The sequence below is a fragment of the Coregonus clupeaformis genome, chromosome 20 (genome assembly GCF_020615455.1).
Source record: "Coregonus clupeaformis isolate EN_2021a chromosome 20, ASM2061545v1, whole genome shotgun sequence".
In the NCBI taxonomy this organism is placed as follows: domain Eukaryota; kingdom Metazoa; phylum Chordata; class Actinopteri; order Salmoniformes; family Salmonidae; genus Coregonus; species Coregonus clupeaformis.
In genome coordinates this window covers 3,853,933-3,872,716 of record NC_059211.1, presented here as the reverse complement: position 1 = coordinate 3,872,716, position 18,784 = coordinate 3,853,933, and the positions used below count along the sequence as shown (strand labels likewise).

The 18,784-nt window shown below is 43.3% G+C and overlaps 1 protein-coding gene across 1 annotated transcript; it reads left to right on the top strand.

Moving 5' to 3' along the window:
- The first annotated feature begins 6,016 nt into the window (after positions 1–6,016).
- Positions 6,017–17,039, top strand: LOC123481464. The gene is made up of 14 exons (XM_045205740.1): positions 6,017–6,035; positions 6,123–6,274; positions 6,596–6,805; positions 7,123–7,248; positions 7,371–7,416; positions 7,505–7,595; positions 7,927–8,068; positions 8,173–8,277; positions 8,488–8,578; positions 8,816–8,849; positions 12,278–12,355; positions 14,182–14,284; positions 15,721–15,854; positions 16,076–17,039. The coding sequence occupies exons 1-14, from the start codon at positions 6,017–6,019 to the stop codon at positions 16,209–16,211; spliced, it is 1,467 nt and encodes a 488-aa protein (XP_045061675.1). The 3' UTR covers positions 16,212–17,039.
- The last annotated feature ends 1,745 nt before the right edge of the window (positions 17,040–18,784 follow it).

The following is an 18,784-nucleotide window of genomic DNA, read 5'->3' as shown; positions in this document are numbered from 1 at the left end:
GTAGGCTTGTCTGTCTCTATCTGCATATGGCTACACGCCACACTGGAATCTGAGACTTTGTTTCCATTTTGCTTACAAGACATGGTGCAGTGCCCGTAGCTCAGGGGACACAGTCCTCTTGGCTCAGGGGTTGTGTGTCTTTGTGGAACAGATCTGGTCCTTTGTAGCTCAGATGGTGGTGCCTGTAATTCCAAAGTAGTGGTTTCAATTCCCGGGACACCCCCCATACGTAAAATGTATGCACGCATGACTAAGTCGCTTTGGATAAAAGCGTTTGCTAAATGTAATATATTGTTACATTAACTCTGGAATGAAACTCTACCCTAAATGTAGGAGAACAATTTGATGACTAATTCCAATAGAACGCAGTCACCAGTAATTCCCAGACTCTTGTTTAAATGGAAAGGCCTTCTATTCCTTAGGTCCTGGTTGAGTCTTTTGTCTCAAATGGGTGTTGTGGTGCGGAATTTATGCCACTTCTTCTATAAGCCAAGGCCACAGAGGACTGTGTAGCTAGGCCTAGGCTATTACGCTCTCTAACTGAATTTGCTCAAGATACACTCTACTAGACTAACTATAATACATTAAATGTGGCATTTAGCAGAGGCTGTTATCCAAAGCAACTTAGTCATGCGTGCGTACATTTTACATATGCCTGTCCCCAGCGGGAATCGAACTTGCAATCATTGCGCCATGCTCTTAACGAAATGTCAATACACACTTCTGTGAAACACATAATGAACCCTTGTGGATATAGACACCTGTAATGTTACGCACTTCCACAGTAGGCTAACAACATGTATGTAAACAGTAATAATCCACAGGCTAATTGTCACCCCCGATCAACAAATTGCTTGAGAGAGAGAGAGAGATGGCTGATCTAAGAAACTAAGATATACATAACATTACTCTCTTCCACAGTAAATCTAAACTAGTTAAACGTCATTCCCAGGCTATTTTCAGCATCTTTCCTTCCGTCAGCTGGAGGTGGTGCAACAGCAGCCGAGCAGCGAGCAGAGTCAGTATACAATTCTGACATGTCATGATGATGTCACCAGTCTACCAGATTGTTCTTGTTGTGGTATTCAAATGAGAGATACCTGATCGCTGTCATCACATGTTATCACACTGAAGAAGCAGTGTAGGTTTGACGATAGAATCTGGGGCTGGATGCATTCCAAATGGCACCCTATTCCCTATACAGTGTAGTACCCTTAGGCCTTTGTCAAAAGTATTGCACTCTCTGGTCGAAAGTAGTGCACTATATAGGGAATAGGGTGCCATTTGAGACGCACATGAATGAAGTCTTTTACTTTCAGTTTGATTGTCCTCCGATTTTTAGCTGCTTTCATGATGACTCACTCATGTTTGATCAGAACCAGAAGGATGTCTTTGAACTGTGATATGATGAGTTTCTCTGGTATAAGGAATTCAGGATGCAAGAATACAACTAAACTGAAACAAGGTATTTCATAATACGGTACCGGATTCAGCATAACAAGATACACGTGAGTTGCCTCTTGCTATCCGAATGATAGACCAAGAGATCTCTCAGTTTATATACTTCAGGGTAAACAAGTTCTAACCAACAGTTGCCAACCATCAGTGGAGGACACTCCCAACCCCGATGGTATCAGCTTGCACCCCAGTCAGGACATTCTATCTATCACTCATTCTAATATTAACACCACTGGCTTCCCCCAGACTTCTTGGCACCCAGACTTTCTGGCACCCACAGTGCCATAGATAAATGGAATGACCCCATTCCAAAATCCTGTGTAACATGTAATATCAAACTGTGATAAGAGAATAGAGTAGAGTAGTAGAGTGAATGGATTAGAGTAGAACTTAATTGATCCATTATACAAGGACAAGGGAAACATGTCTTCTTGCTGATACAGACAGTACCCACCCCACCCGTCTGTATCATTGTGGTGATGGTGGTATGGAGATGTGTTGTGTTCTTTGTGGTTGAATGTGTGGGTGCTAACTACTAACTAACTGTTCCTCTTGATTTTACTCTCTTCTGTCTTCTTCTCTGGTCTGTAAGCCCAAGGCATTATGGGGGAGGGGGGATGGGTACTTTGTCTCTGAGTGGCAGGAAACCACAGGCATGCAGCCACCACCCCATTTACTTAGAGAGAGAGAGAGAGAAGCAGAACAACAAAGAATTTGAAAACAAATCCAACATTGATAACTCCCATATCTGTTAGGTGAAATACCGCAGTGTGAAATCACAGCAGCAAGATTTGTGGCCCATTGTCATGAGAAAAGGGCAACCAGTGGAGCACAAACAACATTGTAAATACCACCAATATTTATCTGTTTATTTATCTTACCCCAGTATTCATACTACAACTATTTGTACATTGCTAAAACACTAGCTTATAATATAACACTTGAAATTTGTATATTTTAAAAACCTTTTTGAGTGCAACATTTACTGTTGATTTCTAATCATTTTTTGTTGATGTTGTTAAATTAGTTTCTTCTCACTTTTGTTTATTTCACTTGCTTTGGCAATGTAAACATACAGTATGTTTCCCATTCCAATAAAGCCCCATTGATTTAAATTAAGAGAGAGGGAGAGGGAAGCAGAGAGAGAGGGAGGGAGGGAGGGAGGGAAGCAGAGAGAGAGGGAGGGAGGGAGGGAGGGAGAGAAAGAGAGATGTGCAGAGGGAGAGGCAGAGAGCATGGCAGAGAGAGAGAGGGAGACAGAGAGAGAGAGGGAGGCAGAGAGAGAGGGAGGCAGAGAGAGAGGGAGGCAGAGAGAGAGGGAGACAGAGAGAGAGGGAGGCAGAGAGAGAGGGAGGCAGAGAGAGAGGGAGGCAGAGAGAGAGAGGGAGGCAGAGAGAGAGAGGGAGGCAGAGAGAGAGAGGGAGGCAGAGAGAGAGAGGGAGGCAGAGAGAGAGAGGGAGGCAGAGAGAGAGAGGGAGGCAGAGAGAGAGAGGGAGACAGAGAGAGAGGGAGGCAGAGAGAGAAGAGCAAGAGGGGGGATAATACCTTTCCCAGCATTTTTCTGTTCCATATCAAAGTAGTATAAGACAAACAGCTTCTCTGCTGGCCTTGGGAAACAGATATACCACAGGTGGTTTTCATATCGCACCAGAAAGAAGTGTGGTTTTTCTAACAATGTTGCTGCTTGTTTCTTAGCAGTGTTTCAGTCATCATTTCTATCTAACGTAGGCTCAGTAAAATTGGATGAAAAAATACACAAAATGAACTAATATGAATATGAACTAATAATATAAACTAATATGAGACGTTTAGACTAGGGTCGTTAATTAGGGCACTGAAAAGTTTTGAAACTGAAATTTGTTTCTTATTTGAAGAGATCAGGAAGTACCTTCTAGTTTCTAAAAGTTTCCCCAGTTTTGTGACTACTGAACATGACCCAGGGAGGAGCAGTTGTGTGTTTAAGGGGAGTGAGCCATTGTTGACCGTGGTAATCCCACATTCCAGAACGTTCAGATAGAAATGTATTGTGTAGAACAGATATGATTGTCTATCTAACATGTAGAATAGGGCATGCTCTATATTATTCATTGCATTTCTATCTGCAATGTTCTGAATGTTTCACCTTACTGAACACAGACCAGATGTAAGCCAGGCAGTCAGTCAGTCAGAATTGCTGACAACAGCATGCAGGTTTAGCTTGTAAGAAGCAAACATACTGGTTGGATTAGACCCTTTTCCTGTGTTAACTTTGTGACTTTTATTATTTCCTTATGAAGATGGAGAATATCTAATTTCACACATGGTTTAACCCTTGTTTGAGGCTGTTTTCAGTATATTTGTCATGGTTGGAGTTGAGTGGGTCTGTCTCAAATGACGTCCCATTCCCTTTATAGTGCACTACTTTTGCCCAGGGCCGATACGGCTTCCGCATGCTTTGGTTTGGCTGGCGCCTAGCCGAACTTGGCTAGGTGATACGAGCGAGTGTGCTCGCATACTCCCTTAAAAGAGCTTTGCTTGAAAAACGAGAAAGAAACAGCAATAGTACTGTTTGTCCATCTTGAGAAGTCCATCATTTCCTCAAAATAGTCAGAATTAATCTAAGATAACTCAAGAAATCTGTCATCAATTTTGACGTTTTTGCTGAGGAGATCTTAGTCGTGCAATTTTACATCTGAAGATGTTTGGTGCAGTATTGTTCAAGGGAAAGGGGATTCCTAAGGGGATTGCACAACTGAATACATTTAACTGAAATGTGTGTTCCATATTTAACCCAAACCATATGAGTCAGAGAGGTGCGGGGGGCTGCCTTAATCGACGTCCACGGCACCCGGGGAGCAGTTGTTGTTGTGGGTTAACTGCCTTGCTCAAGGGGAGAACGGCAGATTATTCCACCTTTCCGGCTCGGGATTTGAACCAGCGACCCTTCAGTTACTGGCCCAACGCTCTTAACCGCTAGGAAATGAGTCGTCTATCGTTGAATCACAACAAACACTTCATTGAATAATCCCTACTGTTGATCAATGACCGACGAAGGGGTGTTGACTTCGGCAACCGAAATTCGGCTTGCCTCAAGAAATGTTGTGTACCCAAACAGCTGCAAAAACCCCCAAAACTAAACAAACAAAACTTCACAACATGTTGTCATAATATGTGCAGGAACCGTTATGGATGAAAGGCATACAGACGCCTTTACATAACATAACATAGCATAACATAGCATAGCATAACATAGCATAGCATAGCATAGCATAACATCCTATTACTTATAGGCCTGTTGGGTCCCAGAGGTCACACACGCATGGACACATATACACACACACACACAGGCACACACACACGTACACAGGCACACGCTATTGTAAGCAGCGTCCCTGTATGCAAGATGGAATCTGCCAGGCCCAGTGCCGATAGGTCTAGGCTGCATCTCAAATGGCACCCTTTTCCCTATGTAGTGCACTACTTTTGACACTATGGGCCCTGGTTAAAAGTAGTGCACTACGTAGAGATTGGGAATAGGGGGCCATTTGGGACGCAGCCATAGAGCGTAAGGCACAGGAGGTCTATTCTCCAGTATCAGTCATGTTCCATTAGAGAGTCTGCTGTCCAGATGTCAGGTGGTTGTACCACTCCCACCTGTAGACACACACACACACACACACACACACACCTCTCAGGGTCAGGTGAGGGAAGCACCCAGGTGGCAGACAGACAGTGGGTGTTTAAGGGGAAGGTTCTGATCTGTCTGTGTTGCCCTCAACAGGCTACAGTCGGTCTGGATTGAACCTTTTGGTTAAAGGTGTGTCCCAAAGGACACCCTATTCCTTATATAGTGCACACATTTTGACCATGACTCAAAATAGTGAACTATATAATATAGGGTGCCATTTGGGACGCGGTCTGAGAGAGGGGGAAGAGAGTCATTTCATCATGGTAGGACAACGATACACTTCCTGTCTGGATCCACTGGACCAATATGTTTCCACCCGAAGAAGGAGGGAGAATCTCCAGCAGCATGTGTACTGTGCTGTGTTCTCTCTTCTCCTCCTTCTTCTCTTTCCTTCCTCCTCTTTCTCCTCTTTTCAGTCCCCGTCTATGAGACCAACCTGTAGGGGAGAGTGGGGCATGTTGAGACCAACCTGTAGGGGAGAGTGGGGCATGTTGAGACCAACCTGTAGGGGAGAGTGGGGCATGTTGAGACCAACCTGTAGGGGAGAGTGGGGCATGTTGAGACCAACCTGTAGGGGAGAGTGGGGCATGTTGAGACCAACCTGTAGGGGAGAGTGGGGCATGTTGAGACCAACCTGTAGGGGAGAGTGGGGCATGTTGAGACATTTTTCTTTACATTTAGCATCCCTATGTCAAGGGAAATGTATAGTATTCTTTCTAACAACGATATCTACATATATTTCAGGATGTTGTGTATCCCTGGAAATAATCAGAATCCATGTAAACATGGATGGGATATATCTGGTTGCTGCCTCTCCTCCTCTTCTTCCTCTTCTTCCTCATCTTCCTCTTCCTCCTCCTCCTCCTCCTCCTCCAAAGTCTCTCTTTCTCAATGAGACCAACCTGTATAAGTAATGTTACAAAAGGAACACTAAACAAACAACCAAGTGTTTGCTTTGGTTCATTTGTGTTCACTCTCAGGTTGTGTGTGTTTCTAGATGGGCCAGGTGAGCAGGAGGAGACGGGAGGAGGAGGAGGAGGAGGAGGAAGAGGTCCAGCCGCGGGTGGAGAGGTCCTGAGTGGGGAGGAGGAGTTGAGTGAGGAGGAGAAGATCAGAAGGAGAGCAGAGAGACGCAGGGCTAAGAGGAAGGTGAGTAGAACACACACCTGTACCACATCATAATCAACCTGGTAACGCTTCACATTAAGTTGCTCTTATACCTGTGTAACCTGTAATAACACTGTAATTACTACGGTAACAACATTGTTGCTACATAGTCATTTAGAAATTGCTGTGTAATTAATCTTAATGAATCAATTGAGTAATGGAGTTGGTTTTCGGTATTGCACCAGAGGAATAAGGAACCATCTATTTGTTTATCCCTGTCATACCTGGTCCACCTGTCACACTCCTGTCCTCCTTACCCTCCTTACCCTCCCTCAACACACCTTTACCATTCTCTCTTTACAGAGACAGAAAGAACGAAAGAAACTGGAGAAGGAGGAGAAGAGCGGGGATGCTGAGCAGGAGGAGGGAGGAGCAGCGTCAGATTCTGAGAGTGAAAGTGAGGAGGAGAAGAGGGAGGGAGAGAGGGTAGGAACTCCTGCCAAGACCACGCCCCCTCTCACTGTGTCTGGGAACAAGAGCAACCACCAGCCCCCTGTCAGGACCCCAGAGGAGGTAGGAGAGAGAGGGAGGGAGGAGAGAGAGGGAGGGAGGAGAGACAGGGAGGTAGGAAGTATGTCTGCACGAGATGGCTAGAGGTCAGAGAGTAGTGTATTAGAGAGGGAGGGAAGGGTACGAGGTAGAGACCTGGAGGGGGAGGGAGGAGAGGGAGGGAGGGTCTATATGATTCTATGGGCCCTGGTCTAAAGCAGTGCGTTATAGAGGGAGTAGGGTGCCATTCAGGCCCTGGTCTAAAGTAGTGCACTATAAGGGTGCCAATTATATTCCCTACAGTCCCATTAATGTGATTATTATACCTTCTCCTTCTCTAGGAGCCGGAGTGGGATGTCTGCAGTGCGTTTGTGGCCAACGCTGCCAGTCACATCAGACACAAAGCCAGGACCAGAGCAGGCCACGCCTCTAGAGAGAACAAGGAGAACGAGGCTGGAACCTGCGAGGTGGGCTGGACACACACACGCACGTTCATACACACACGCACACGCGCACACCCACACGCACACCCACACCCACACCCACACCCACACCCAGAGGCAGTGTTAACTGACTTGTCTCATTTCAGGTGGAGAGCTCAGACCATCTGAAGAGGAAGGGAGCCTCACTAACAGGTAACATTAACACAATTGTCTCAGAATGATTATTTATTTTCACTGAAATGACCCCAGTTTAACACTGTATGTGTGTGTTCTCCTCCAGAGAAGGGTATTCAGCTGTTTAAGCAGGGCCAGTACTCTCAGGCTGTGGACATGTTCTCTGAGGCTATCCACTGTGACCCCAAAGACCACAGGTACATTTTAGTCATTTAGCAGATGCTCTTATCCAGAGCGACTTACAGTTAGTGAGTGCATACATTTTTTTCATACTGGCCCCCCGTGGGAAACGAACCCACAACCCTGGCGTTGCAAGCACCATGCTCTACCAACTGAGCTACACGGGGCTCAGCACCTTAAAGCTTGACCTCTGACCCAAACACCACATATCACACTACTATGCTCTCTGACCTGAAATTAGATCTCTGTCAACTTATGTTTTCATGTGTCCTCTCTCTCTCTCTCCTCTCTCTCTCTCTCTCTCTCTCTCTCTCTCTCTCTCTCTCTCTCTCTCTCTCTCTCTCTCAGGTTCTTTGGGAATCGTTCGTACTGCTACTGGTGTCTGGAGTTCTACCCCTCTGCACTATCAGATGCTCAGAAGTCCATCCAGCTCGCACCTGACTGGCCAAAGGGATACTTCCGCAAGGGGAGTGCACTGATGGGGCTGAAGGTCAGTGTCTGAGCTCTCTACTGTCAACGTGGACATTGCTGTGTGTGTCTGTCTGTCTGTCTGTAAAATCTGACTCTCTCCATCTCCCCGTCTTCTCTCTCCAGCGGTATGGTGAGGCAGAGAGGGCCATGCAGCAGGTGTTGAAGCTGGATCAGGACTGTGAGGAGGCCTCTACTGAGCTCTTCAACTGCAAGGTCCTGCAGCTCATGGTGAGGGGAGACAGGGGTCAGGGGTCAGGCTCTAGTCTTGTGTTATTGAATGACTCAATGTGTCCAAAGCTTTGTTGATTGGTGAACTTGTCTGCTTCTTTGTCTTTTCAGTTTTTTTTCTAAGATCTGCTCTGATATCAGTTTATCAATTCACCTCTCTCTCTCTCTCTCTCTCTCTCTCTCTCTCTCTCTCCCCCCTCCCTCCCGTAGGATCTGGGTTTTGAGGAGGGGCAGAGTGTGTTGCTGCTGGAGAAGTTTACCACGGTGCAGGCTGCTCTCGGCCCCCCTGAGGCTGCCAGAGGTATAGGGAAAAGGTGCACTACCAGACCCCACCACAGGGGGCATAGTATAGACAGGATGCACTACCAGACTCCACCACAGGGGGCATAGCCATTGCATTTAGAGGAGTTTGATTTCTGATTTAACTAAAATAATACAACAATATAGAAATACATACTGTACGTCTAACATTGATTTATTGTGAGGTTTAGCTACAATGTTTCATAGTGAAGTGAACCTTTTCCTCTTCCTTCTCCAGTGGTGGACCTCTCCTCCCCCCAGGACTCTACTGGGTGAGTATGTTTAACTCTGGGTATCATACCTGGGTTGTTAGTGCGACTCTAGACCATGGTATCCCACTGAGCTAAAGTCTAGGCATTACCGAATTCTGATGTGCACTTTGAAGATGTTAGAATAACTGTCCACATTTACTTTTCCTCAGCCCAGAAGGCGAGTAACGAACAGCAAAATCACTAGCCTATGTCAATCTACTATCCCCCATAGTAGAACAGTTTAACTATTCTATTGGTCAGCTTGTCGAGAAAGAAATAGCCTATTCCAAACAGACTCTGGGACAGTTGTGGGAAGATAGATCCCAAATTCATACATCAAGTAAAAATAATGGTTCTGAACGATTGGAAAATTATTTTGGTTCCAAATCCTGATTAAAACGTTCAGGTTTCAAACAATTAAGTATATGTTTTCAAAAGGCATACTGCCTCCAGCTCATTGCATAGTGGTGTGTGACGCGCTGATGAAGCCGGCCTTCCGTTGCCTCAGCATTTGCTGTTTGAGATGCTGTAGTAGCAGCTCTCACGCTGTCTGACAGGTTTTCAGCTCAAAGGCTCTGTGTCTGTATGCTGTACGCTTGTGATAAATAAAATGCATTACGAATATACTGTACACACGTGCCAATTTAATACCACTAAATTATGCAAATTAACCTTTAGACCAATAAGAATGACCGGTCAAATGTATTTCGATCGACTGGTATTTCCACCAGTCAAGAGGCTAAAAAACATGATTTCACAATGGGATTTTTTCTTCTTACATTTTTACATTTTAGTCATTTAGCAGACGCTCTTATCAGAGCGGCTTACAGTTAGTGAGTGCATACATTTTTTTTTTAGTTGTAGTCGGAAGTTTACATACACCTTAGCCAAATACATTTAAACTCAGTTTTTCACAATTCCTGACATTTAATCCTAGTAAAAAGTCCTTGTTTTAGGTCAGTTAGGATCACCACTTTATTTTAAGAATGTGAAATGTCAGAATAATGGTAGAGAGTGATTTATTTAAGCTTTTATTTCTTTCATCACATTCCTAGTGGGTCAGAAGTTTATATACACTCAATCAGTATTTGGTAGCATTGCCTTTAAATTGTTTAACTTGGATCAAACGTTTCGGGTAGCCTTCCACAAGCTTCCCACAATAAATTGAGTGAATTTTGGCCCATTCCTTCTGACAGAGCTGGTGTAACTGAGTCAGGTTTGTATGCCTCCTTGCTCGCACACGCTTTTTCAGTTCTGCCCACACATTTTCTATAGGATTGAGGTCAGGGCTTTGTGATGGCCACTCCAATACCTTGACTTTGTTGTCCTCAAGCCATTTTGCAACAACTTTGGAAGTATGCTTGGGGTCATTGTCCATTTGGAAGACCCATTTGCGACCAAGCTTTAACTTCCTGACGGATGTCTTGAGATGTTGCTTCAATATATCCACCTAATTTTCCTTCCTAATGAAGCCATCTATTTTGTGAAGTGCACCAGTCCCTCCTGCAGCAAAGCACCCCCACAGCATGATGCTGCCACCCCCGTGCTTCACGGTTGGGATGGTGTTCTTCGGCTTGCAAGCATCCCCCTTTTTCCGACAAACATAACGATGGTCATTATGGCCAAACAGTTATATTTTTGTTTAATCAGACCAGAGGACATTTCTCCAAAAAGTACAATCTTTGTCCCCGTGTGCAGTTGCAAACTGTAGTCTGGCTTTTTATTGGGGTTTTGGAGCAGTGGCCTCTTCCTTGCTGAGCAGCCTTTCAGGTTATGTCGATATAGGACTTGTTTTACTGTGGATATAGATACTTTTGTACCTGATTCCTCCAGCATCTTCACAAGGTCCTTTGCTGTTGTTCTGGGATTGATTTGCACTTTTCGCACCAAAGTACGTTCATCTCTAGGAGACAGAACGCGTCTCCTTCCTGAGCGGTATGATGGCTGCGTGGTCCCATGGTGTTTATACTTGCGTACTATTGTTTGTACAGATGAACGTGGTGCCTTCAGGCATTTGGAAATTGCTCCCAAGGATGAACCAGACTTGTGGAGGTCTACAATTATTTTTCTGAGGTCTTGGCTGATTTATTTTGATTTTCCCATTATGTCAAGCAAAGAGGCACTGAGTTTGAAGGTAGCCCTTAAAATACATCCACAGGTACACCTCCAATTGACTCAAATGATGTCAATTAGCCTATCAGAAGCTTCTAAAGCCATGACATCATTTTCTGGAATTTTCCAAGCTGTTTTAAGGTACAGTCAACTTAGTGTATGTAAACTTCTGACCCACTGGAATTGTGATAAAGTGAATTATAAGAGAAATAATCTGTCTGTAAACAATTGTTGGAAAAATTACTTGTGTCATGCACAAAGTAGATGTCCTAACCGACTTGCCAAAATTAAAATTTGTTAACAAGCAATTTGTGGAGTGGTTAAAAAACGAGTTTTAATGACTCCAACCTAAGTGTATGTAAACTTCCGACTTCAACTGAATATAGGGAATAGGGTGCCATTTAGGTTGTATCCATAATGTTGTGGTGTTATAATGTTGCTATAATGGATGTGTTTAGGTTGCATCCATAATGTTGTGGTGTTCTAATGTTGCTATAATGGATGTGTTTAGGTTGCATCCATAATGTTGTGGTGTTATAATGTTGCTATAATGGATGTGTTTAGTTTGCATCCATAATGTTGTGGTGTTATAATGTTGCTATAATGGATGTGTTTAGGTTGCATCCATAATGTTGTGGTGTTCTAATGTTGCTATAATGGATGTGTTTAGGTTGCATCCATAATGTTGTGTTGTTATAATGTTGCTATAATGGATGTGTTTAGGTTGCATCCATAATGTTGTGGTGTTATAATGTTGCTATAATGGATGTGTTTAGGTTGCATCCATAATGTTGTGGTGTTATAATGTTGCTATAATGGATGTGTTTAGTTTGCATCCATAATGTTGTGGTGTTATAATGTTGCTATAATGGATGTGTTTAGGTTGCATCCATAATGTTGTGGTGTTATAATGTTGCTATAATGGATGTGTTTAGGTTGCATCCATAATGTTGTGGTGTTATAATGTTGCTATAATGGATGTGTTTAGGTTGCATCCATAATGTTGTGGTGTTATAATGTTGCTATAATGGATGTGTTTAGGTTGCATCCATAATGTTGTCTTGTTATAATGTTGCTATAATGGATGTGTTTAGGTTGCATCCATAATGTTGTGTTGTTATAATGTTGCTATAATGGATGTGTTTAGGTTGCATCCATAATGTTGTGTTGTTATAATGTTGCTATAATGGATGTGTTTAGGTTGCATCCATAATGTTGTGGTGTTATAATGTTGCTATAATGGATGTGTTTAGGTTGCATCCATAATGTTGTGGTGTTATAATGTTGCTATAATGTTTTTCACCATAGTCCCCTCCCTCCTTTCCTCTTGTCCTCAGGTCCCCCTGTCCCTCTCTCTGGGTGGGGAACGTCACCGTGGACCTCACTGAGAAACACATATGGGACCTCTTCAAAACGTACGAACACATTCCTATCAGTTTTAGTTCTGTATCTGCATCTCTATATTTATATACAGTACCAGTCAAAAGTTTGGACACACCTACGCATTCAAGGGTTTTTCTTTTCTTTTTTTACTATTTTCTACATTGTAGAATAATAGTGAAGACATCAAATCTATGAAATAACACATATATAATCATGTAGTAACCAAAAAAGTGTTAAACAAATCAAAATATATTTTAGATTCTTCAACGTAGCCACCCTTTGCCTTGATGACAGGTTTGCACACTCTTGGCATTCTCTCAACCAGCTTCATGAGGAATACTTTTCCAACAGTCTTGAGTTCCCACATATGCTGAGCACTTGTTGGCTGCTTTTCCTTCACTCTGCGGTCCAACACATCCCAAACCATCTCAATTTGGTTGAGGTCGGGTGATTGTGGAGGCCAGGTAATCTGATGCAGCACTCCATCACTCTCCTTCTTGGTCAAATAGCCCTTACACAGCCTGGAGGTGTGTTGGGTTATTGTCCTGTTGAAAAACAAATGATAGTCCCACTAAGCGCAATCCAGATGGGATGGCGTATCGCTGCAGAAAGCTGTGGTAGCCATGCTGGTTAAGTGTGCCTTGAATTCTAAATAAATCACTGACAGTGTCACCAGCAAAGCAACCCCACACCATCACTCCTCCTTCTCCATGCTTCACGGTGGGAACCACACATGCAGAGATAATCCGTTCACCTACTCTGCGTCATGGCGGTTGGAACCAAAAATCTCAAACTGGAACTCATCAGACCAAAGGACAGATTTCCACCGGTCTAATGTCCATTGCTCGTGTTTCTTGGCCCAAGCAAGTCTCTTCTTCTTACTGGTGTCCTTTAGTAGTGGTTTCTTTGCAGCAATTCGACCGTGAATTCGACCGTCTCCTCTGAACAGTTGATGTTGAGATGTGTTTTTTACTTGAACTCTGTGAAGCATTTATTTGGGCTGCAATTTCTGAGGCTGGTAACTCTAATGAACTTATCCTCTGCAGCAGATGTAACTCTGGGTCTTCCTTTCCTGTGGCGGTCCTTATGAGAGCCAGTTTCATCATAGCGCTTGATGGTTTTTGCGACTGCACTTGAATAAACTTTTGAAGTTCTTGACATTTTCCGCATTGACTGATCTTCATGTCTTTTTTTAAAGTAATGATGGACTGTCGTGTCTCTTTGCTTATTTGAGCTGTTCTTGCCATAATATGGACTTGGTCTTTTACCAAATAGTCTTAATAATCTTCTGTATACCACCCCTACCTTGTCACAACACAACTGATTGGCTCAAACGCATTAAGAAGGAAATCAATTCCACAAATTAACTTTTAAGAAGGCACACCGGTTAATTGAAATGCATTCCAGGTGAATACCTCATGAAGCTGGTTGAGAGAATGCCAAGAGTGTGCAAAGGTGTCATCAAAGGGTGGCTACTTTGAGGAATCTCAAATATAAAATATATTTTGATTTGTTCAACACTTTTTTGATTACTACATGATTCCATATGTGTTATTTCATAGTTTTGATGTCTTCACTATTATTCTACAGTGTAGAAAATTGTAAAAATAAAGAGTAGGTGTGTCCAAACTTTTGACTGGTACTGTATATCTATGTCCATATCCACTGCTTAGGCTTCTCTTGCTGTGAGTTTCTTTGTTCTTGTGTGGTGTGATAATCATCAAGAAACATAACATTAATGGTCACTCAAAATGGCTGCCGGTCCACCATTCTAATACTATGACATTTATCTCTGTTTGCTGAGTTGGAATGGGAATCATTATTCTTTTACATTCTAATTCTATGTTCTGTACTGTAGGTGTGGGGAGATAGAGAGTATCAGAGTTCTACATGAGAGATTCTGTGCCTTTGTCAACTTCAAGAATGCCAACATGGCCGCTCGCGCCTTGGAGAGGCTCCAGGTGAGTGGTGGGATGGAACATAATGCTGTTAAATGCCTTCAACTATGTGAGATGTGCTTTCAATTCCTTAACTTGAACTTTAGGAGTTTGTACTTTTGGGACTATGCTTTTGGTTCCATTGTACTTTTAGGACAATTTTTATTCAACCTTTATTTAACCAGGCAAGTCAATTAAGAATAAATAGTTATTAACAATGACAGCGAGGCTAAAGGCTCCTGTGGGACAATCAAATAAAAAGGAAGGCTATTTAATCTAATTAACATGATAATAAAAATCCCCATAAAAATCTGTCAGTTTAAGCTAGAGATATCAATCCACTGCATCCGCCGATGTAACACTTCCGCATGTGTGGTGTGTCTCCCGAGTGGCGCAGTAGTCTAAGGCACTGCATCGCAGTGCTAGCTGTGCCACTAGAGATCCTGTTTCGAATCCAGGCTCTGTCGTAGCCGGCCGCGACCGGGAGACCCATGGGGCGGCGCGCAATTGGCCCAGCGTCGTCCAGGGTAGGGGAGGGAATGGCCTGCAGGGATGTAGCTCAGTTGATAGAGCATGGCGTTTGCAATGCCAGGGTTGTGGGTTCGATTCCCACAGGGGGTATGAAAAAATTAAATAATGTATGCACTAACTGTAAGTCGCTCTGGATAAGAGCGTCTGCTAAATGACTAAAATGTAAATGTAAAGGTGGCAGAGCTAGAGCAGTGTTTGTCAGACCATGAGACATCCCGAAAATCGGTCTTCTCACAAAAACGTCTGTATGACTAAATGTACAACACAGACCGACGACACTGGCAACAACACAAGTACAACAGCAAACAAACAGTGTGTGTGTGTAGTGTAAAACAACAGGCTTCCTTACATAAGGCAATGTAAACTAGTGACATGGGGTGACAACTAGAAACAGATACATGTCTCAACAACCTGTTCATCTATTTGTCCTTTGAACTCCTCCAGGGACACCAGGTCCTGGAGTTTTAGGTTGGCTTGGAGAGAATTCCAAGAACAGAGGGCTGATATATTTTGGGGACTGTTTGCATAAAACAAGATTGAGATCTGAGCTTGTATGTGTTCTTATTTTGTGCTAGAAGAGAGGATAGATAAAATGGCAGTTTTCCTTAAATGGTCTGAATAAGAATGTAACAGTGTTTGATCCTGCATGTTGCTAATGATGTCCACCTGAACAACTGTAGAGATCACAATGGTGAGTTAGACGTCTCTGCATGATACAAAGAGTGATGACCCTTCAGTGTAGAGCTTGAGGCTTGCTCATAAATAGTATCACCATTGTCCAACACAGAGAGAAAAGTACAACGATTCAACTCCTTTCTGGCGGCAAAGGAAAAAAAACGTTGTTATTGGTTCCATTGTTCTTTTGGGACAATGCTATTAGTCCCATTGCGTGTATTTGGACTGTGCCTTCTGTTTGTCCTCCTGTCCAGGGGGTGGAGCTGGAGAGCACCAGGCTGGTGATCAGGTACCCAGACCACTGGATGCAGAGAACCCCTCCCTCTCCTCAGAGGACCAACCCTATAGGCCTCAACACCTCCTCAGCCTCCCAGTACGTCTCCACAGGGTAAGGACATCCATCTGTCTGTCAAAACATAAAGTATGATTTATAAACATATACAACATTTATAATGGGTAATTATGAGTTATTCTAAAGTGTCACCATCTCATATCACCTTTGGAAATGTACAAAATGACAGACAAATGACAGATGGTGGGGGCAGGGGCACAGGCATTCAGGTGCTTGTGTTTTCATAAGGTTTGTCTCTATCTCCCCCCCCTTCCCAGGCCCAGGAGGATGGCTCCCATCAATGGTGATGAGTGTTTCTTCTGGAGGACCACCGGCTGTCTCTATGGTGACAAGTGTCACTTCAAACACAAGCCTGACCAGAAAGGACGAGACAGGAAACCATGGCAACCCTGACAACCCTGATCACCACGCAGCGACTGGATTTGAGAGAGGGAGGAGAATGATGAAGATTGAAGAAGAGGATGAGGGGCCGTGTCCCTACTTTAAAAGGGAACAGGGGGATTGGGGGGGTGATCACAGACAGTACACTGGACATATAGTATGAGTTTGTGAATTGTCAATCAAAGTGATTGAGGAGTGCACCTCTGATTTACTTACCCCTCTCCCTCTGCCTCGCTGCGAAACATGGAAATGACATCATCATTAGAACCTTGAAGGGATCTTTGCTGAAGACACTAAGGGGGCTGACATCTGTTGTTATCATGTGATTTACTGTGTGTGTATGTATGGTCATGTGACTGGACATGTGACCTGAATGTGTGACCCCTTGTGATGTCACTGTGAGACACACTGCCAGCCTGATGCCATAGGGTGCCTAGTAATTGCCCCTACAGGGGATAAATAAATAACACTTTTTAATTGAATATGGGGCATGTTCCAAGCATGACTAAACAGCAGTCACTTGCCTGCTCTCACAACACCTGGATAGGTGTTTGTTTAAGATATCAGCTAACCCAATCATGATATAGCAATCTGATGCCCGACTGCACAGTAAATGATCTGGCACGCAACCATTAGTCAGCCTGGAACGCCACCAGGGTCCATGGGGTGTTCTAACATCCACACTAGAGCACCTTAAATGAAACAAGTAGTGTGCTACTGTGGATATTGGAACGAGGTCCATATCTTCAGTTCAGTGAATTTATACATATACACTGAGTATACCAAACATTAAGAACACCTTCCTAATATTGAGTTGCACCGCCCCCTTTTGCCCTCAGAACAGCCTCAATTTGTCAGGGTCATGGACTCTACAAGGTGTCAAAAGCGTTCCACGGGGATGCTGGCCCATGTTGACTCCAATGCTTCCCACAGTTGTGTCAAGTTGGCTGGATGTCCTTTGGGTGGTGGACCATTCTTGATACACACGGGAAACTGTTGAGCATGAAAAACCCAGCTGCGTTGCAGTTCCTGACACAAACCGGTGCGCCTGGCACCTACTACCATACCCCGTTCAAAGGCACTTAAATATTTTGTCTTGCCCAATCATCCTCTGAATGACACACATACACAATCCACAAAGGCTTAAAAATCCTTCTTTAACCTGTCTCCTCCCCTTCTTCTACACTGATTGAAGTAGATTTAACAAGTGACATCAATAAGAGATCATAGCTTTCACCTGAATTCACCTGGTCAGTCTATGTCATGGAAAGGTGTTCCTAATGTTTTGTACATTCAGTGTATGTTCAATGGACTAATACATGTATGTTCAGTGGACTAATACAATTCAATTTGACTAAAGTGACAATATGAGGAGTACAGAATGACTGTTTGAGAGCATCAATGTAAAATTACAACTGTCTGTATCTCCTCAGCATGCACGGTGGGGGAGCTGGGTGTACAAATGACTTTCTGTTTTATTATGTCAAACACAGTTGTATTAATTAATAATAAAATACAGTTTTATCAATTCAGATGTAGTGTCATTATTAAATGTAATTTAATCTGTATCTTTATCCGCTGTGACGTATATTTACGTTTCACTCTGATTGGATTGTCTGAATTCCCTAGTCGAGTGACAATTAAGGAAAAAAATGACATTGATGAAAGACATTTTGGGAAAATGTGAATCCCTCGCCCCTTGTAAAGACATAGACCGTATCTAGGAAAAAGATTTAGGCTTTGCCTGTTCCTCTCTGCCCCTGGCCCCTGCCCCTGGCTCCTGGCTCCTGGCTCCTGGCCCCAGCCCTTTCTGTCTGCATCCCGATTCTCCACCCTTCCCGAAGTGTGCACTTGCATACTTTCTCATTGGATTCATCTAAACAAAAATGGAAACTCCAATGTTCACACCAATCCCATACGTTTAAATCCATGACGTGAAGTGTGAACTTGTGAAAGGGTGGAGAGACATCTCAGTGACCTTATTACCAGTTTGATATTGATCCAAATGGATGAGGACATGACTGGGACATACTGTATGAAGACAGGAGGATGCAGTAATGTTGAGTTGCCAGTAGGAGGAGCTCTAGTCTAGAACCTTCAGTAACACTGACGCAGATGATGAGGTGATGGGAATTGGTCACATTTTGCAAGGCAAGACATTTTAAGAAACCATGTACATTCCATAGTACAGTCAACACGTTGTTTTGGTTCTGTGTTTAAAGAAAAGACTCCATTGAAAATGGATTTAGCCTCTTTTAATAAATGTAGGCCCACTCCTCAAATGAAGAAATACCACTAGCTATGCAGTCTATTGCACATTTTCTATTGAAATACAGTACATCCCATTTCCGTCATGTGTCAGTCAACCACTGAAATCACACTTAAAGGTATTTCTTGTTTTTATGTCAGTAAGTTGACTCACTGTACAAGACCTCTTCCCTTCACTTCATTCTGTAAGTACGCTTGACAAGATCTTGAAATATATATATTTTTGTTGTTGTTGTCATAAATCATATACTTGAGGGTATGTACTGAATATTTTTACATTTTGTTTTATTTAAACCTGTGTTTTGGTTGTTACATTC

Bases quoted from the DNA above. Each gene is read 5' to 3' on its own strand.
- LOC123481464 (XM_045205740.1), top strand. The intron at 7,596-7,926 runs GTACATTTTAGT...TCTCTCTCTCAG, and splicing joins TGTGACCCCAAAGACCACAG to GTTCTTTGGGAATCGTTCGT. The intron at 14,285-15,720 runs GTGAGTGGTGGG...CCTCCTGTCCAG, and splicing joins GCGCCTTGGAGAGGCTCCAG to GGGGTGGAGCTGGAGAGCAC.